The following is a 21,632-nucleotide window of genomic DNA, read 5'->3' on the forward strand; positions in this document are numbered from 1 at the left end:
CGAGCAGCCAGAATAAAACACAAAAATAATTCAGCTTGTGGCTCCCCTAGTTCAATAATGAGTTCTGCATCCAGCCCAAACATAACTCTAGCTGGATTCAAACAGAGCTTTAATTTAAAAATACTCTCTATAGCCCGCTCCACTCTGCTCCAAAAGGGTCTAATTATCAAACATTCATAGAATATATGGATATCATCCGCTTCTATCAGCCCACACCTTGGGCAGAAGGGGGGTGGATTTACGAACTTCGCAAGTTTTGGGGCGGCACATAGTATTAGCGTTTGAAACCGTTCTTTGTGTGCTCTTGAGAAGCCTCTGGTGGGTGGAAGTTCCTCCCTCAACTGATGATCAAGTTGCTTTGTCTGGTTTAGTCCTGGCTGAAAGGAATTGTTTTCAGACTTTGTTAAGCACGTTGTATTTTTCTGGGAATATCGCATTTATGACCGTTTACAGATACAGAGCAGGTCTGTTGGAAAAGTCTTCACACTCCAAAGCAAGTGTGAAACCAGCGCGCGCTGAATAACAATAACAAGAACGGGGACTAACCAGCAAGACATGTTGAAATCGAGCTCTGAACGCGTATCTCCTGAGTTCCGTTCCTGATTCTTCGATTCAGCTCTTGTTGCTTCCTTGGTCTCCAAGCTCTCCTCTGCCCGACGTGCGCTGCACGCTGCGGGCGTCTCTGTGCTCGCAATCTTCTCCCGTACCAGCGGCCAAAGAACACGCCGTGGTGAGCCCCCGGTCCGGTTAGTGTTTTGACTCCATTGCGGGTATTCATGGTGCTCGCGGAGCGCAATTATTGACAGACCTAGCAGTAAGAGCATCCGCTCTTTGGAGAGCCGACTGAAAGGCTCGGATTACGCCGTTGTTTGTTTTCTGGTTAACGTGTTCAGCGAGAGTGGAACGCGCCGGCTCTACGCTGCAACTGAATCCTTCACTGCCTGTCTTCTGCCCTGGGACACCGCTTGGGACACTCTCCAAGACCCTGCCCGCCCGCCCGCCTCCTGCCTCCCGCCTCTCGCCGTGGGACCCCTTCTGCCATCTCGGGAGTCCGGCTGACGAGCGGAGTGTGGGCGTGGTGCAGGCACAGGACTACAACACCCAGCAGGCCTAGCGGTACATACCGCGATATTTCGGCGCCAGGAGGCGCATAAATTAACCATCATCCCCGTCTCGCGGGACGCCGGGCGAAGCCCGGGCAAAGGGCGGGCCCTCTGAGGCCCTCTGAGGTCGAGGAGGTTGGGTTGGGTACACCCCTCTATCATCATCTGTGCCCTACGTTATTCCAGGTACTTTTCTATTATTACCTACACGTGTCTAAAATTCCTCCCTCGCTCCTTAGTATATTAAGTCAAAACTGCTTGTATGACATTGAGTTCCCCTGCATCAGATTGATTGAGAGATCTCTGGTTTCACCTATCACTGCTTGCCATCACACCCGGCCCACAATTATATCGCAATGTCTACCAGGGGAAGTAGAAGCAAAACTGCTGCTGCAAATAGTACATCCATCATCGGCCCCATTGACAACTTTATCACGAGAACCCATGACGCGATTGATTTAAGTATCTCTCTCCTTGAAAGAAGAGTCTCACAAGATTTAGAAGCTGCCAAGCGTAGGGCCTCATATGAACTATTAACAACTAAACGTTCCTCCCTTGGCGACATTTTGTTGGCAAAAACTCCTGTCAAACAATATGAACAACAACCAGGCTGCCTGCAAGAAACACGGCCTGATATTCACACCATTCCTAATGAAATTAATTTATCGGCCACAGACCCACTGATAGAGTGCGACTCTGACACGAGCAATGATCTCGAAAAGACACCAGATCTAAACATAAACCTTACTCCGGAAAACATAGAACCAAACAGTCCCATACTAATAAGACCCACCGAAGAGGGCGCCATTCGTAAACAGACTCAACAACCAACAATAAGTATCCCTTCCGTGGGTAAATTACGCAAAAAATTCAAAGTTCAATCTAGAAAAACCACAATCAAGTATCCCATAGCCAACGGAACATTTAAACAACCTGGCCCTTCAACTGAAGCCATGCAGGAAAAGGTCCAGGAGTATGTAAATAACCTTGACGCATCAGTAAAGCTAATAAAAGATGATCAACTGATAGAAAGCGTCGGCAATCTCCTGGCAATTTACATCTCACCAATCGAATCTAGACTGACTAGAATTGAAAAGAAACTTGAGGAACTCATCGCTGTTAATAAAAAGACTCTCACTAGAGACATTGTACCTACTAATACAGCAGGAAAACCAAACACCGGTAAAACTACTACTATAAAACAGACAGAAAAACCTACATCGACTGTAACTAGTACAACAAAACCGCAACCAAACTTATCCATTCTAGTGAGCAAAAATAAGCCTACAAACAACTCTACCACAGGAAGTGGCCCAACTTCAAGCACAACCACTAGTACTCAGGCGGTAAACACTACTCCAGGAAAGACGACCACATCATCTCAAGAACAAAAAAAGAGTCAAAATAATTCAACATCCACTATCACAAACTCTCAAAAACCCCGGTTAACACACGATCCACCATATAATTCAAGGCAGATCCCTTCGAGAATCAATCTTCCCCCCGAATGTGGTGCTTATGTATTGATTTTAGTGAATGTGCCTAGGCTTAGGAATGATCAAGAGGAAACTCACTCATCCTTGAAAAATAAGATCCTGCATTGGTTGATAGCAAACTGTAACTATCCGATAGAATGCACAGCAGAAATAAACAACGTACAGAGAGTAGGATGGATAGGTCCTTTAAAAAAGAAATTTGAAGGTGATTGTGTATCTATTAGTTTCAAGAATCCACAGTGGGCCGAGAAAACTCTGGCCAGAGCCCCTCCACCTTCCGTATGGGAATTTAATACTACCCTACTCCCACTGGGGTATTTCTATAGGCATCTGATCACTGATGTACCAACAACAGAATCTAACCTAGCCACACCTTTCTTCGATCATCATTCAATATTTGCAAACAACTCCCCCTTTTTACAGCAGTATCCCAAATTTACATATCCAAACATTCACATGCATAGACATCATCCACAGGTTCATCCTCATTTCACATCTCACCCTTATTTGTCTACAATGCCAAACAAAGAATACAGGGACCCTCGTTGGCAACATGTTGCCGCAGCACCTGGTAACCTTTATAGTATTCCAACTCAAAACAGGTTTGCTGCACTTTCTACTCTTGACTTTAACGATTGACAAGAAAATATCTACCCTGTAGACTCAGTGAACCATACATTAAACCTAGCAGGCCAGACGTCAGAAAGCCCCCCTAATACTTATGGATTAGACATGCAGAACATAATACCAGAGAATACCTTAAATACTCAAAATCAAATAGGACCTAATGATGAAATTAACTTAGCTCAATCAAAAATTAGCCACCAACATCATGGAAACTCATTAATCAAGAAAATTTCAAACTGCAATAACAAAAGCACTTCCTTAATAATTTTAACTTTCTGGAATATAGCAGGCTTGCTGGCTAAAGTAACAAATCCTAACTTTTTAAACCAAGTAACTGCGAGCAGTATCATCTGTCTTCAGGAAACTTGGGCTATCGACCCACTGCATATAATGGGATATAAGACTTTCCTTTCTTCAGCAAAAAAATCTTCTTCTGGCAGAAACAGTGGCGGTCTAATTATCTATATAGCCAACACCCTACTACATGAAGAGATCATTCCAGTTAAACTACATGAGAATTACCAAATAGTAATTTTGAAGACAACTAAACAGACAGTATACATTATTGTAAACTTTTACAATAACAAAAAACTAGACGACCTAATTAACCTTCTTCAAGAAATCTCTGGTACTTTACAAAACCTAAAAGAGAAATTTATTAATAAAACATGCACCATACTATGGGGTGGAGACTTTAACATCCATCTATGTGACAACAATAATACTGATAAATGTGGGATAGTAGAAGATGATGGAAATATGATCACTCACTTTACTCATTCACATGAAGGTGAAAAAATGAATGAGGCTGTAACTGAACTAGAACTGGGTTTTGCAAACGAACTAAAAACTCCTCAAGTACCTTTTTCCCCAACCTTTAATGGCAGGGGACTGACGAGTCTGATAGACTACGTTATGATCTCAGCACATAAAGGTCCAACTATAGAATTATTCGAAGTAACCAAAAATCCTTTAAGTGACCACTTTCCGATTGTAATCACCCTAAGAGAACAAAGAAAACAAAAAGACTTTGATACTTTTTCTCTACTGCATCAACAAAATTTAGAGATGGGGTCTCTTAATGGCTACACCCTAAAATGGGGAAACGTCAGGGGCGGTGGGTGAGATTTGAAAGTGGTGGGGCGCAACCGAATTAGCATACAGCACCGTAGCGAGCGAGCACTGCGAGCGAGCCCGAACCCCAAAAGGGGGGTTTGGGGGGGTTACCCCCCCCAAGAAAATTTTGGAAAAAAAGAAGAAAAATCGTGCATTTTCAAGCAAATTTGAGAAAGCAGGAAGGTTAAAGCAGCAATTGTGAAAGTGCAGTTATTACATTAATAGATGGCATAACATAGGTAGCTGCTTATTCAGTATTACCACAGAGCTTCATACTTTCTGTCCTATTTTGCTCAGGTGCTGAATTCAGACTATAAGACTCATGGAAATCTCAGCTCTAAGAGTAGAAGAAGTTGCACAGCAGTGTAATGGTTGCCAGGCTCGTTCCGCAGGAGCGTCAGGAACTTGAAGAAAAGTCCACAGTCTTCCCCTACGGCCTTCCGACTCTATTAGAATAGACTCTAGAGTAACGAATGGCACGCAAGGGGAAAACAGGGAAACAAAACAAGGAAAGGCGGGGGAAGAAAAACAGTCTTACAACATACTGAATATTAGACTCTAGAGTAACGAATGGCAAGCAAGGGGAAAACAGGGAAACAAAACAAGGAAAGGCGGGGGAAGAAAAACAGTCTTACAATATACTGAATATAAAAGAGGCAGCGCAATGCGCTGTTACCGTGATTCTGGTTGAGCTGAACTTTGTACACACACTTCACATAGGTCCACGCAAGTACCCCAAATATAAATGGTATAAAGCAGTGTTTCCCAAACTGTGGTCACATTCCCAGGGGGGTCCTCAGGCAGTAATTTTAAAAGCACAAAAAAGTTCCTTGTAGAATCAGCAGTTTTCCAGCAACAATAAAAGTGTCAAGATTACGTCGGTGATTAATGTACCTGCTGGAGAGAGATGAGAGTTGTGTCAAGTGGCAGCTTTGACTTATCTAATGTAGCACAGAGGGTTAATATGCCTACTGCAAAGAACGTGTACCATGCATTTTGAAAAACATTTTTTATGTGCCTAGGTTAGTGGGTTACTGCTTTAGTCACAGATTCTTTTGTTACTGTGCAGTTCATAAGTGACAATAGTAATCTAGCACAGTGACCTATAAACTGTCATCAAAGAGCTGCTTGCAAGCTGCATGATACAAGTTAGAAACATATGTTTGTTTCAAGTCTTTCATTATCCTAATCCTGCTAAAAAGGTTTATTTGGGTGGAAATACATTTTTATTGTTAAAGTCAATGCTAACCACTGTTATGTTCTGAATCCTGAGTTTGTGCTTCTCCAGACCAAGCACTCTTTAAAAATGCCTACCAGTATGAATAACATGTGAATCCTACACCCTGTAGTCGCATTTGCCTTATGTAACATTTTCTATACACTGATTTACACGTATGAATAATTGTCTCCATGGGGCAGATTTGCAAGAAAATTGACTGTGTGTGTCGCAAGCCATTTGGCTGCGCCGCACTGAGTCACTTTCGAAGCACAGGGATGCGACATATTTACAACAATATGTTGCATCTCTGTGCTTCCCCCTGTGCTGGCGCACAAACTGCTGCCATACGCCTGCACAGGCACATTTGCACCATGGTGCAAGGATGCCTGTGTCGTGGGGAGATTGTTTATGTGCAGGAAGTAACCCTTCCTGCATGTAAACAATCAGAAATGGCGTTTTTCAACTTCTAAGTGTGCTGCATTAGCACACATAGAACTTGCAAAACGTCATTGTTTTACTGATTGTTTATGTGCAGGAAGGGACACCTTCCTGTACATAAACAATCACCAGAGGTAATATCCTGTTTCTATGCGTGCTGCAGAATGCAACATGCATAGAAAGAGGAGAAATTAATACATTTCTCCAAGTTGCCCCTCCCTACGCCTCCCCTGGGGTGGCGTAGCATTCAGACACATTTCCAGATGTACGATTCCTCGTAAATCTGGAAATGTGTCTGGTTCCATGGGTTATGCGTGGGAACACCCACAGCAACACTCATGGAACGTCCCTTTCACGTAAAGTGCTGTGTGCAATTGGGCCATATTTACAAGACCAGTAAAAGTCACGCAGGGTTGCTTTTCCTGCCTTGGAAATATGGGGCACTAAAATGCGTCACTGGTGCATCACTTTTTGTGACGCACCTGTGGCGCAAGGGGCTTGTAAATCAGCCCCTATATGTGTGTGATTTAAGGTGCTCTGACATCCTTCAATGGTATGAGAGATGTTATAAAACAAATTAAATACATGTGACAGAGGGGCTATGGAGAGATGAGAGGCACTGTTGGAGGAGGATAATATGGGAATCATTGAAGAACCCCAACAAAGATTGTCATATCCTGGTGCATAGTAAGGTCATCATTTACTACTCTTTAAAAGCTGATACAATTCAATATATAATGATACATTTGTTGTAGACTGCACCATTGTTTCCTAAATTGTCTTGGGGGGAGAGCCTCCCAAAGCCCCCTTTGTAGTGGTCAGGCGCACTCACTGCACTAGGTGTGCACTGTATGGGGACTGGTCTGAAAACATTTGCCTGGGCTGCTTTGGGTTTCCAGTCTGGCCCTGGCAGGAGTCTCATACTGCGAAATAAAACCAACCATTTAAAAGTTAGTCATGGAGATGCAGCGCTAACCCTCCTGTTTTTTGCAAATTCTTTCAATATAAAATACTAAAATCCTTAGTAATTCGAGTATCCGTTTTGTGTGCACACGTGTGTTTATTGTTTTCGAATTACTGTTTTAATGTTTGAAATTTAAGTCATACAAATTGCTTGGGGTTCCCCGGCTTCCAGTGGTGACTCAATTGGGGTCCTCAGGAGTAAACAGTTTGGGAACCACTGGTATAAAGGTTTTCGCAATTTGCCAAGGGGAAAGGTTTGATAGGCAACACAAGCAACGAATCGTTCACCCTGCGGGAGACAGGTCAGGCCAGTGAACAAAGGTGAGCAAATCTGTGTAGTCTCCAAATAGAACAAACACTACAAAACTTTTAAAAACAGAGATAACAATGCATTTCTTACCTCAATCAGAATTTTTTGTATTCAAACAAGTAGCAGCATTCACTTTTTGTAGATGAAATCCGCACGTCTCTCTTTCAGTGTAGCAAACTTGTCAATTACTTTCATGTTGAAGTCCGGTATCTTTTGGACTAGCTTGCTCTCTACAGATAGCATCGCCAAAGCATTTAGTCTTTCCTCTAGCATGGTGTTCCTGAGGAATGTCTTTATGCGCTTTAAGGCTGAAAAACATCGTTCAGCTTCTACTGTTGTCATTGGAGTCGTAATCACAATTTTTAGTAAAGTCACTGTCTCTGTAAGTGAGTTTTCCATATGCAGTTTATGAATTAAACTCAGCAAAGTCAAGGCGCTTGTGGCCTTCCGGTACACAGGCATTCCGTAGAGTACAGTTAACTCAGTTCTCAGCTGCTCTTTTTTGAGCATAGGATACGCTTCCACAGCCTGATTCAGAGCACGCTCAGGGAAGGATTCATCATATTGTGCAAACTCTTTACCTTGCAATAAAGTCGCACTCACCAAATGTTTTGTGAACGAAAAGCGTTCTTTCGCCTGCACAATTACAATGTCACATATCTCCTTTCCAATTCGAACCAGAGAGGTGATGTTTTGTCTGCGGTTTGCAAAAACAGAATGCTGCGGCAGTTTGCTCTCTAAATCTTCAACCCCATCTCTCACTTTCATAATCTGTTGTACAAATGCAGATGTATTGGCTTTCACAGAGACAGTATCTAGGTCTTTTCTTTGCAACTGATCGTATAACACATCAACAGGAATCATTATGTCATGAAATAAAAACAGTAAGAACTGAAACTCTTTGTCTTGTAGTGTTCTAATAAAGCCATGGGCTTCATTCTGACTTGTGTGATCAAAGTCTGCTCTGGATGCTATGGCGACAAAACATTTCTCAAGGCCCTCCCTCTGTTCAAAGATTAAGTTGACTGTACGAATGTGAAAGTTCCAACGAGTTGAGGATCCCCTTGGTACGCTTTTGTCCACAATCTCATGAAGGGCTTCTGTTCTTTTGGGGGAACGTGTGAAGAATGCTGCTATGCCTCCGATATCCTGAAAGAAGACTCGTGTCTCTCTGATCTTTGATACCGCCTGTTGCATAATAAGATTGAGTTGGTGGGCGTAACAGTGCACAAAATGAGCATTAGGGTACACATCTCGAATTCTCTTCTGAACTCCACTAAGGCTCCCACTCATTACGGATGCACCGTCATAGCTTTGTGCGATAAGCTTTTGTTTTTGAGGCAGGTCCGGGAAAATTAAGTCCAGTTGACACAGTATTGCTTCAGTGATGGTTGCTGCACTAGAGTCACTTAAATGCGTGAAGCCATAAAATCTTTCCACAATGTTTCTGTCACTGTCAAGGTACCGAAACACTAACACGGACTGTGTTTGAGTGGACACATCAGTGGTGTCATCAGCCTGAATAGCCACAAAGTCTGTGTTTCGCAACTCTTGCACAATATGGCTTCTTATAATTTCGAGCATACAGTCAAGGAGTTCATTTTGTATTGTATTAGAGGTGCCCTTAAAGACTGTAGCATGTGCTAAATGTCTTTCCAAATCCTGGTCTATGGTTGACATTAAATCCACTAGGCCTCGGAAGATCCCAGGTTTTGAGGAAGTTTCCGATTCATCATGGCCTCGCAATGCCAGTTCGAAAGCACCACAGAAACGAATGCAATCAATGATCTTGGATAGATTTTGTCTGTTCTTATCCACAGCTTCATTGTGTTTTTGAATGGATTTGCGATACGCATCATTTATCTGCTGCTCAATTGGTGCGTCTTCCCCCAACATTCCCAGTCTTGTCAGGTTTTCCAGATGATTTCTTGTGAGCGCATGCTTCTTTATTTTTTCAGCGATGTGCTTCAGGTCGACCATTCCTTGCCGTGTCCAAGAAAAGTCACCGCCAAACAGCAAGCAGGGGAAGCAGAACAGAGAATTGCGTATAGGGCAGCCTGTAAGCCAATCAGCTTTTGTGTACCAGGCATTTGAGAATGTACGTTTTGACATTTTTCCTCTGTCCTGGGTAGTTTGCTGTAGGTTTATTTCAGGCTGATGAGGTCCCAATTCTTTTAACTTCAGTTTTTGTTCAAGTGGCCGTGACTGGAATGACTTTGTAATCAGCTCTTGTACTGTATTCATGATGGGGTGTCGGGTGTTGCTGGCCTTACCAATATATATATATATATATATATTAAAGAAACCTGTCAATAATCAAAGTACAACGTATAAGGTGCAGTGCAATAATATCAAATTTCAGTATAAATACATTATACATATATATTGTGCATTATCCTAATACATCTCAAATGACTGCTAAAAATAGAGCCGTACTGCCTCCTGCCTCTCTGTGCCATAGTGTTGCTGGAGGCACTGAAAGACACTGCTTGAGGGCCTTGAGAGTGACCACATGACATACATGCTCTAACTACGATGTAAAAAAATATATAGCATCAGTTGCCTTACCTTTAACACTGGTGTTTGCTGGGTTGTAGCCGGGGTCGGGTGAGAGAGCAGCAAAGGAGGTTGGGGTCCTCTTGTTGTTTGCTGGAAAATTGCCCCAAAATGCGGTAATGTTTCAGGTTGTCAGGTGCTGAAAATGAAAAGATAACAATTTATTTTTGAAACAGTAGGGTAATGAAACAAAGACTGTGGGGAAAAAACATAACGCTCCAATAAGCATTAATATTAACAATACCCATTACAATTCACAAAACAATAAAGGCAGGCTCGCAACGCACTGGGAAATTCACAGATTTCATTTGAATCAGATTAAATATTCACCAGTGTACATTCAAAAGTTAAAACTTTTATTTAGCTATCCGCATGTTTTTGGACGTCAGCACACGGTGGTGAATTAATGAGCCTTGACATTTCCCTGCCTACGATCTGCTTGTTTGAAGTTTTGAGAGCGGCTCCTGAATTATTCATGAAAGAGCTGGTAAAAGGCACATTTAATTTATTTGTAAGTCCCTAGTAAAGTGGTACTATCTGTACCCTGGGCCTGTAAATTAAATATTACTGGTGGGCCTGCAGCACTTATTGCACCACCTGCTTTAGTAGCCTTTCAAACATTTCTCAGGCCTGCCATTGATGTCAGTGTGTGCAGTTTAAACTGCCACTTAAACCTGGCAAAATATAACTTTTGCCAGACCTAAGCCTTCCTTTTAAATACATACAAGACACCGCTAGGGTAGGCCTTAAATAGGCCATAGGGCATGGTTGAGTGCATTTAAAAAGTTGGACATGTACTTTTTACTTTTACATGTCCTAATAGTGAAAAAAAGGATGATATTTAATGAGTGTTGACTTTCAATTGGGAGCAGGTGGGAATATCGAGTTTGGTGTCTTAAGAATTATAATTTAAAACCTTCTTTAATGGTGAAGTTACATTTAAATCGCAATTCTGATAATGGCACTTTTAGAAAGGTAGGATTTTCTTGTCCAGACCATTTGGTGTCTGTAGCCTGTATCCTAGGTCACATGACTAGGTATAGCTGGCATTTGGTCTTTGTGTATTGCTCCCAGACAGTACAATAAAAGAGAAATCGGTGTTGGCAGGATGGGACATCTCTGACTTGATTGGGGAGGGATTGGAGCTGCCATCTTCCACACTTTTACATCACAAAGGATCTGCGTAAGCACACTCACAAAGGGTTTTACACTAGTCCTATGTGCCCCCAGTCAAGCTGGGGCCAGGGCAGTGAAGTAGGAACCCAACACCACTGGGGGTGGAAAACTCCAGGACCTTCTCCTACTTCAAAGCTGGCACCAAGTATAAATATTGGACCATCAGACCTAACGTTTCAGTACACCTCTGGATCTGTGGAAGACTGAGAGGGAATGCTGTGCTGCTCTGCTGCAAGAAGGACTGCTACTCTGCTGCCTTGCTACTCTGTTGTCTGAGTGAGATGGATTGGACCTGTATCTTGATCACCAGAGTGACTCCAAGGGCTAGTCGGCTGGCCTTCTGCTCATAGCTTTGTGTATAGAAAAGGCTCCAACCACCTTGAACCCAACAGCTGGACTCTGTCTGCTGAGTCTCCCCCCCCCCCCCCAAGGGTTGCCACCCCACTCCTGGACCCTTGAAAGTGGGCCAGAAGTTGCTTAGCCAGCCCAGCTGTGATCCATGCAGAACTGCTGAAGCGTGCCGCATCACCTCGCAGCCCTGTATCCCCAACGAAGGAACCCACATCTTTTCGGACGCACCGCTGCCTGAAACCTCCTTGATGCAGGACCTTACATCGCAGCCTTGAAACTGCCGCTGTGCATCTTCGATACAAGACCTCATATTTCAGCCCTGCATCACCCCGGAATCACTGCTGCGTGGCACACCCTTGATGCAGGACCTTGCCTCATAGCCCTGCGGAACCACCACTGCATGGCGCATCCTCCATGTGAGATTTTGCAAAGCTTAGCAACCCTGATTTTAGGTACTTTGTTCAGCGGGCCTAACTTAGTCACTGTATCTGGCCTGTGCTTGATCGTGGTCAGCCTAAACTTGTGAGTTTGTCCCGGTCCATCGCAGCTGGTGCTTTGTGCTTTTAAGCACTATTTTCACTTAAATCTCAAGTTCTACTGATTGAATTTTTGTTGTTTTGGTCTTAGATAATTTATTAAATGTTATTCTCTTTTTCTGAATTGGTGTGGTATTTTTCTGGTGCTTTGTTTTCAGTTATAGCTGTTTGAAGTGCTGCATTAATACTTTATTAAGTTAAGCCTGACTGCTTTGTGCCAAGCTAACAGAAGGTTAGGCACAGGTTAATTTGGGGTTGCTTGTGACTTTGCCCTGACAGGAAGGTTGGTTTCTGCCTGAGTTGAGGTTCAAGCCCTTAACCCAGCCAGTAACCCAATTTCATATAGTTATGTTTTGTAAATTTCTCTGAAGTCATCTTTCTTCTTTTGCGAGAACAACCCCATCTCTGACATGATCAATTACAGAGACATACAATCATCCCAATGTATGATCACTTACAATAGTTGCCATGGAGATGAGAATTCACAGCTCTTGGTGATATGTTATTTTGCCCAATACGAGCATCTATCCATCCAACTGTCATTCTCCAATTTGCACTAAATATAAGTAGTTCTTGGTCTTCCCCTTATCAATCAGTTGAGATCTGGATAACTGTACTGCTTTGCATACATGTGCTTGTGCACATCAGAGACTGTGTTCAACTTTTAAAAAATGGCGGGTGTATCTAGGGTGGCACAGTGGGTGAAAAGCGAGGGTCTGTAATGCGGCATCAAGTCCTGGCTAGTGGCTGAGATACATTCAAGCATTTCTTCCATCACCATGTTGTTTTGACATTTAGTTGAAAAATTGAAACGTGGGACAGTAGCAGGTCTGGTATACTGTGTTGATCTGGGGGGCGATGCTATCTTTGAGGCATTTTACAGCACCATTGTTGCCAACACAAATACTTGGTAAACAGAGGTTTTTTTTTGGCAGAGAAAAAAAGAGCAACACATCTTAATGGCATTGACAACAACTGTTAACAAATTAATGTAGCACAGTGTATGCACTGATTTAACAATTGAGGTGTATTCAAAATAGTTACCTGGATTAGAACAATATAATGGGTAGAAGTGCAAAGTTTGGGCTGACTGAGTTGGTATTTTTAGAAAGGCCATGCTGTAAAAATAGGTAAAAGCTATTACTACTTTAAGCCGCAACTAATACATTCTAAAATCCATTTTAAAGGATAAAACACAAGAAGCAAGTGCCTTTCCGGTTGTGTACTGGCTGGATTATGAAGACAAACTGGCATTTTACATTTTATGCTCCTGTGTAAATCTCCTAGGGATGCACCTAGTTAAAGTGGTACACTCAGCCAGAGTTCTTGTTAACCTCTTCCTCTCCTCTGGGAACGTCCCCCACGATCTCAGGATATCACACGTCACTTCACATCTTTGAAGAACAAGGCTTTATCCCAGCCGGCCCGGTCCACTCCAGAGTGATCTGCAATTGACCATCTCAAGGCAAAATCTGCATTCACCCGTGACCAGGTACTAGTGAAGCGGCCGCCAAACACAATTACACTGGAGTGCTAATAGAGTGGAAGGGCAAAACTGCCTGACCCCGGCACCAGGGGTCGATTGAAATGTTTGATGTCACAGTCTCATTCAATTAGTATCACAGTGTGAAAGACAAAGCTCGCGCTAATGCAAATGAGCTCCGGACATGCAATGCAATACTGCTGATTGGACTGGCATAATTATGCCAGTCCAATGCTTTCACCCCCCGTTAGGCCTCTCATCCCGGCTTCACCCCCTTGGCAGACCTCAGGCTCTCACCCATGCCACGTGCCACCGTCCCTTCACAGGCCTATAACCAACCTGCCTTCACCGCCTCATACTTCTATCATCCGGTCCGGACAGCACCCCTCACGGCTCATTTTCACTCTCTCCCAGGCCATAAATAAAAATAAGTTGTATCTTACCTGGGGAACTAATGAAGGTCCTGCGCAAGCAGTAGCCACACACACACCGTCCCTCACGACCACGAGGCTGGGCTCAGGCAGCGACGCGCACGAGTCAGTCGAGACAGAGTGAAGAAGTGAACCCGACCGTTACTTACGTCACGCGCTCGGCATCCAATATGGATTGCCCGCCCCTGCGGTGACCGGCCAATCCTGGCGCAGTGGCGCTGCATGCAGCACCAGGATTGGCTTGGAGGGCACAGTGACTCCTCGCCCTGTCGGCCTTTTGCTGCCAGCGCTGCCGCCAGCAGGTCCTGCACCCCCCCCCCCCTACTAGCTAATGGGGCCGGCCTGGGTGCGCATGCTCGGGCAAGTTGCTGCCCGAAGCATGCATGCGGGGATAAACGTTTTTTTAAACACAGACACCAGCCAGCCCGGCCCGCCCCCCCCCCCCCCTGCACACTCCCGATAAAGTCGGGTGCTGCCCGGCGCCGAATAAGTAATTAAATGGTAATTATTTCGCGTTTCTGTTTAACATTTATTTTAATTCTTTAACGCGGGTCCAGGGCTGGTGGGGCTACGCCCCTACGCCCCAATGGACGCACCGCGGCTGGGAAACGTTGATAAAAAAGCGACCACTTCAACAATTGTTACAGCATGTAAAAATGAGATATCACTTTGTCTAGACCATGAGGCAGAAAGCTCCAAGATAATAGCTAGCTTCAATATTATCACAGATAAAATAAAAAAGGCTTTAACTAGATCCCGCAAACAGATTAACCACGATAAGAAAGGCTGGTTCAATTCAGCTTGTACGAAAGCACACGTAAAACTAAAAAAAGCATTGGCCAGTAAGTATAGAGACAGGGTGAAAATTATCGCTCTAAGGAGAGACTATGCCTTAGCAATTAAAAACAGAAAACATGAGATAAAAACTGACCTCTGGGAGTGTCTAAAAAAAAGTACAGAACTCAAAGATAGTGTTGAGTTCTGGAAAATAGTAAGGTCACTATACCTCACAGGGAAGGAGGATATACCCTCTATTGACGTCGCGATCTCCAACACTGAATGGGTAAAACATTACTCAAATGTTTTTGGTTTAAGTCCATCAGATAATATGGAAACAACGGACTTGCTGAAGCAAGTTATCTATCCGCTAAACCTGCAGTTTACGCATGACGAGGTACAGAAAGCATTAAGATCCACTAAATTAGGCAAAGCCCCGGGGCCCGACGGGGTTCCCGTTGACATCTATAAATACGAGGAAGAACTCTGGTCCCCGCTCCTGACAAATGTCTTAAACGCTTCCCTAGAAGAAGGCCTGATTAAATCATGGAAGACCTCTGTACTCGTCCCGATCTTTAAAAGGGGAGACCGAAACTCACCAACTTGTTATAGGCCTATCTCCCTCCAGGACTATCTCGGGAAGGTCGCTGGTCGGATAATTCTCGAGAGACTCCAGGAGTGGGCAGTCACTAACAATGTCATATCAGACATACAATATGGTTTTCGCGAAGGCCTAGGCACTGTGGATCAAGCACTAAACTTGACCCTATTGGCAGGAAAATACTTAGAGGCCAAGGGGAGTGCCTTTCACATGGTGTATGTGGACCTATCCGCAGCCTTCGATTGTGTTATACATTCAAGGCTGTGGACGATCCTGTTGAATATGGGAGTAGATCCCCCTATTGTAGATTTCCTACGAGAACTCTATACTGGAACAACAGGCAGAGTGCGATTCGGGACAAAGGGTCAACTGTCAGATAGCTTTTGGGTAGAAAAGGGGGTCAGAGAGGGATGCGTACTGGCCCCCTTTCTATTCACCCTCTACACAAATGGCCTTGAGACAGCACTGCTTGAGGGAAGTAGAGACCTCCCATCGGTCGGTCGTCGGCATATACCCGCGTTGCTATATGCCGACGACGCGGTCATTTTAGCGAGAACATCTGTGGAACTGCAGCGAGAATTGGATAGATACTGTGAATTCATGTTAAGTTTGAACTTGTTTTTAAATGTCAAAAAAACTTTTACTATGCATGCGGGGAGGAAAAACATGAAACCTAAAAGACTATTTGTGAAAGGGGAAGTCCTGGAAAGAACACCCACTTACCAATACTTGGGAATTGTCATTGACGATAAATTTAAGTGGAAAGCGGCAATTTCGGCGAGAAAACTATCATTTCTAAAAACAACAGCGGCCTTGAGAACATTTGTCCAAAAACTGGGTCACAAGCCCCCTCTAGAAACCTTAAAAATCTACAAGGCAAAATGTGTCAGTACTGCTATCTATGGGGCAGGGATATGGGGCTACGCAAACGTGACTGAATTACAAAAAATAGAAAATGCCTTCTTAAGATTCTTATTGGGGCTGCCGAAAAATTCTTCAACATACGCCTGTCACGAAGAGCTGGGCATAGACCACCTAGAGGACATTATAAGAACACAACCTATAATGCTCTGGAGAAGAATTTGGGTCACTGAACAATGCAATTTAACCAGACTCATCATTCAAGACATTCAGACGCTGGAGCACTACGGGCGGATGAAATGGACAGCCTATGTAAAAGCCTTTCTTACAGATATGGGACACAGTCATTATTTTACAGATCCATCATCTTTATACAGTATTTCCAAAAGAGATCTGAGGAAAGCATGTCTATCACACCTGCATCAAACACGTCTGCTAAAAGAAATCCATAAATCCTCTGTACAACAAAGTCTATTAGTCCAAACAGTATCATCCATTGAACCCTATTTGCTGTATAACATGACCCAATTTGAAAAACTACTTCTGACACGCTTCAGGTTCAACATGTTCCACTTAATGGTCTGCTTTCCCACACAAAATGATTGGTCATCAAAAATGTCATTGTGCCCTTGTGACACCCAATCAAAGCAGTCGACAATACATACAGTCTTATTTTGTACATTTTTTGAGGCACCCCGCAGACAATGGCTATTGCCCATATTTAAATATTGGGGTCTACGCCAATGTCGCCCAGCCTATCTGGCGTTACAATATCTAGAAAATGAATTGATAGCAAAAGCAACTGTACGTTTTTTGAAATTTTGCATACGCCATAGGTCTAATCTCTGAAAATCAAATGTATGAAGAGACTACAAGGGTTGGTAGTAAGAGTCTAACCTCTTCTTTTAATGATTTTACAAAATGCATTTTAAACTCATGATTTTTTAACAGTCTTTTTAAATTGAACTAATGTATGAAATGTATTTCTATGAACTTTTATGGTCTTCTTTGCAAAACCGAATAAAGTGATTTTTGATTTGATTTGATTTGACCGTTTACATAGCACACAATAAGAACTACATTTTTGCGTTTAAAAGGAGGAATGAACCCATGAGGACCAGGCCCATGAAGATCAAAAGGATTAGGGCTAGGAGGACCAGAGTCGTGAGGCCGAAGACCAGAAAGACCAAAAAGACCAAAAGAACCAGGACCAAGAGGGCAATGACCATGGGACCAGAGACCAAAGGGCTAAAACAGATGCATCAGGACCTGCAGAATCAAAGCAAAGGAGAGAGTGGGTCTGGAGAACTGAGACTAAAATTACCAGTACTAGGAGGACCCAGGGCGGGAGGACTAGGACCTGAAGGAAAAGGGGTACCAGGAGGTTGAGGATCCGAGCCAGGAAGACCAAGAACCTGGTGCCCAGGACCCAGTGCAAAAAAAGAAAAACAATAAGGAACAGGGCCAGGAGCAAAACCAAACTTAGAAGGAGCATGGTCATGAAGTTCAAGAGGAAAGGACAAGGAAGACTAGGAGGACCAGTACCTAGAGAACCAAGATCACATGTTTACAAGTAGAAGAAGGGGGAGGACTAGGAGGCTCAGGATCACTAACAGGAGAAGGACCAGGAGTTGGACAAGGAGGCAGATGAGGAGGATGAGGAGTAGGACCAGATCAGGATAAAGAGAACTAGAAAGAAGAGGGGAGGACTAGGGCAAGGGGAGCCTGGATGCGAAGGAACAGAAAACCTGCAATCAGGACTAGGAGGGACAAGAGAAGGACCTGTACGAGGAAGGCACGTAGAACCAGGGCAGTGCCAGAACCCGTTCGGGTACCAGGGTGGAAAGTCAAGAGGAGGAGGAAGAAGACTAGGAGCATGAGAAAGAAGGGGGCGGAACCACAATGAGGAGGAGGATACTGAAGAGGAGGAGAAAGAGAAGGTTCAGGAGGGGGAGGAAGATAAGGAGGAGGATGATGAGGGAGAGCAGAAGTACTAGAAGGAGAAGGAGGACCAGGAAGAAGAGGACGAACAGGAGAAGGTGGGAAATGGAGTCTACATCACATCTATAATGGCACAGCCAAAGAACTAGTTTTTAAACAATATGTCTGTCTTCTATCAGTGAAGTTTTGAAGTAATTTGTTTTGTGTTATGCATATTTTAGGATTTTAATTAAATTCTGTGGTGTTCTGCGTTGGGAGAAGGTGCTTGTGCAAAGTGACAGTCCAGACTGTCTGTCGGTTTACGAGACACATTGAGTAGCCAGTAAAAATAAATACAATTAATCAAACAGAAAGAGAAGTGTTGGCATGTGGCCACTTCAAGCTTTGACTCACTGGGAAAATATGTATAGTAATCAGAGACCATAAAATATTTGCGTACATCTTCAATGATTTAAACTCAATGCCACAAGCTTTAATAGGAAGGCGTGCCATGAACGTACAGCAACATGAATAGAAATGTGTCTAGAAACCTGGAGCAACTAATCCAGCAGATTTCCTTTCTTGACATCTAAATGCAATATATGAGTAAGATGGCAGAGAAATGCACCAAACAAACACAAGAGGGCTAATTCATGACATTCCAAAAACAGCTATCACAAACGAAACGATAAAGAAAACGTTGCAAGCCAACTGCCTCTAAATTGTACAACAAGTTCGACAAAACAAAAACATGGCATGAACTGGAGAACATATTGGTGCTTCGGAGCCCACAAGCACGTGTTTGACAAAAGAGTGTAATGCACATATTGGGGCTGATTACGATCTCATTTGGAAGGGTGACCGATGACACCCTCACCACCGCCGAGCACATGCACTTCCAGATCCACACCGACCCCAACACCACCCTCAGAGGAACTCTCATCTACAGACCTCCCGGACCCCGCCCACAGTTCAGAGACACCATCGCCGACCTCATTAGCACCCACGCCCTCGCTTCCACAGACTACATCCTGCTCGGGGACCTGAACTTCCACCTCGAGAACAACAACGACGCCAACTCCACCGCCCTGATCGACAACCTCGCCAACCTCGGACTCAAACAGCTCATAACGACACCTACTCACGCCGCTGGACACACGCTCGACCCCATCTTCTCCGCAAGCCCCCACGTCTCCTTCAACCACACCACCGAACCACACTGGACCGACAACAGATGCATCCACTTCACCTTCAGAAAACCCACCACACACCACCGCACCCAACAGCTACCACGCCGCTGCTGGGGCAAGGTCACCGAGGACCAACTGACTACCGCCCTCGCCCTGAGACCACCCACCGACCCCACTGACCCAGACACCGCCGCGACCAACCTCACACAGTGGATCAACGACTGCGCCAACACCCTCGCCCCTCTCAAGACCTCTACAACCAACCACACCAACAAGAAAGCCACCTGGTTCACCGAGGACCTCCGGATCTCCAAGCACACCTGTCCGTAGCTGGAGAAGAAATGGCTCCACAACCGAACACCAGACAACCACACAGCCCTCAAGAGCGCCACTCGCAGACACCACCAACTCATCAGGACCGCCAAGAAGACCGCCTTCAAGGACCGCCTAGACAACAACGCACACAACACCAAAGAGCTCTTCAGCATCGTGAAAGAACTCTCCAACACCAACGACATCCCGCCATCTCAAGACCTGTGCGACTCCCTGGCCACCTTCTTCCATCGCAAGATCACTGACATCCACGACAGCTTCAACTCCGACTCCCCCGTACCCACCACCGAGTCCACCACCCCTGCGACTACCACTCGCACCAGTCGCCTGACCGTCTGGCCCAGCATCAGCGACGAAGGCACCATCAAAACCATGAACTCCATCCACTCTGGATCCCCATCGGACCCCTGCCCTCACCACGTCTTCGACAAAGCCAGCGCAACCATCGCGCCCCACCTCCGGAAAACAATCAACTGTTCCTTTGAGACAGCAACCTTCCCAGAAAGCTGGAAGCACACCGAGATCAACGCCCTTCTGAAGAAGCCCAAGGCGGACCCCAAGGACCTCAAGAACTTCTGGCCCATCTCCCTGCTCCCTTTCCCGGCAAAAGTGACCGAGAAGATTGTCAACAAACAGCTGACCCGCTACCTCGAAGTTAACAGCATCCTGGACCCTTCCCAATCCGGTTTTCGCAGCAACCACAGCACCGAGACCGCCCTCATCGCCGCCACTGACGACATCCGGACCCTGATGGACAAAGGAGAAACAGCCGCCCTCATCCTCCTGGACCTATCAGCAGCCTTTGACACGGTCTGCCACCGCACCCTATCAGCACGCCTCCATGACCCCGGCATCCAAGAGAAGGCCCTGGCCTGGACCACATCCTTCCTCTCCGGCAGAACCCAGAGCGTCCGCCTCCCACCCTTCCGCTCCAAAACCACCGAGATCATCTGCGGCGTCCGACAGGGATCCTCCCTCAGCCCGACACTGTTCAATATCTACATGGCCCCGCTCGCCCACGTCGCACGACAACACAACCTCAACATCATCTCCTACGCCGACGACACCCAGCTGATCATATCCCTCACCGAAGATCCCCACACCGCCAAAGCTAACCTCCACAGAGGAATGAAGGCTGTAGCCAACTGGATGAAGGACAGCAGACTGAAGCTGAACTCAGACAAGACAGAGGTCCTCATTCTCGGACCCACCCCATCAGCCTGGGACGACTCTTGGTGGCCCACGTCACTAGGCACAGCCCCGGAACCCACGGACCACGCACGCAACCTGGGGGTCATCCTCGACTCCACTCTCTCCATGGCCAGGCAAGTCAAAAGCCGTCTCCGCGTCCTGCTTCAACACCATCCGTATGCTCCGCAGGATCTTCAAATGGATCCCCCTCGACACGAGAAAAAACGTTACCCAGGCCCTCATCACCAACAGACTCGACTACGGGAACGCCCTCTACTCAGGAACTACAAACAAGCTCCTGAGACGACTCCAACGCATCCAGAACGCCTCGGCCCGACTCATCCTGGACGTCCCCCGCCGCAGCCACATCACACTCCACCTGAGAGGCCTGCACTGGCTCCCCGTCAACAAAAGGATCACCTTCAAGCTCCTGATCCACGCACACAAAGCACTGCACAACACCGGACCTACCTACCTCAACAACCGACTCAGCTTCCACACCCCCACCCGAAGCCTCCGCTCAGCCAACCTCGCCCTCGCCACAGTCCCTCACATCCGAAAAACCACCGCCGGCGGCAGATCCTTCTCCTACCTCGCCGCCATCCTACGACAGACCCAGGACCTGCTGGCCTTCAGAAGAATCCTCAAGACCTGGCTCTTCGACCAGTAGCACCCCCCATCCCCAGCGCCTTGAGACCCTCTCGGGTATGTAGCGCGCTTTACAAATGCAGTGATTGATTGATTGATTGAAGGGTACAGAATCGGATTCGGCTTTGCCGAAACCGATCCGGAGCCCTTGTTTCCAACTGACTAGTTCCCTGTTCCGAAAGACCAAGTACGATGCCTGGACATCGCTAGGGCTGACCAATTCAGTTCCGGAAGGCCTTCGGACAGGTCAAGCCTTTCCAGATCCCATTCGTACAGCTCTATGGACTCGGTTTCCAAGGGAGGAAG

The 21,632-nt window shown here is 45.5% G+C and overlaps 1 protein-coding gene across 1 annotated transcript; it reads right to left on the reverse strand.

Annotated features, from left to right (window-relative positions):
• Nucleotides 1–4,832: 4,832 nt before the first annotated feature.
• Nucleotides 4,833–9,516, reverse strand: LOC146867972 (zinc finger MYM-type protein 1-like). The gene is made up of 2 exons (XM_085623843.1): nt 7,363–9,516; nt 4,833–5,239 (listed from the first exon to the last, which is right to left on the reverse strand). Exon 1 carries the CDS (start codon nt 9,514–9,516, stop codon nt 7,402–7,404), a length of 2,115 nt encoding a protein of 704 aa, XP_085479969.1. The 3' UTR covers nt 4,833–5,239; nt 7,363–7,401.
• Between the last annotated feature and the right edge of the window lie 12,116 nt (nt 9,517–21,632).

This window comes from Triturus cristatus, chromosome 1_2, assembly GCF_964204655.1.
Source record: "Triturus cristatus chromosome 1_2, aTriCri1.1, whole genome shotgun sequence".
Classification (NCBI taxonomy): Eukaryota; Metazoa; Chordata; class Amphibia; order Caudata; family Salamandridae; genus Triturus; species Triturus cristatus.

Bases quoted from the DNA above. Each gene is read 5' to 3' on its own strand.
- LOC146867972 (XM_085623843.1), bottom strand. From the start codon at position 9,516: ATGAATACAGTACAAGAGCTGATTACAAAGTCATTCCAGTCACGGCCA.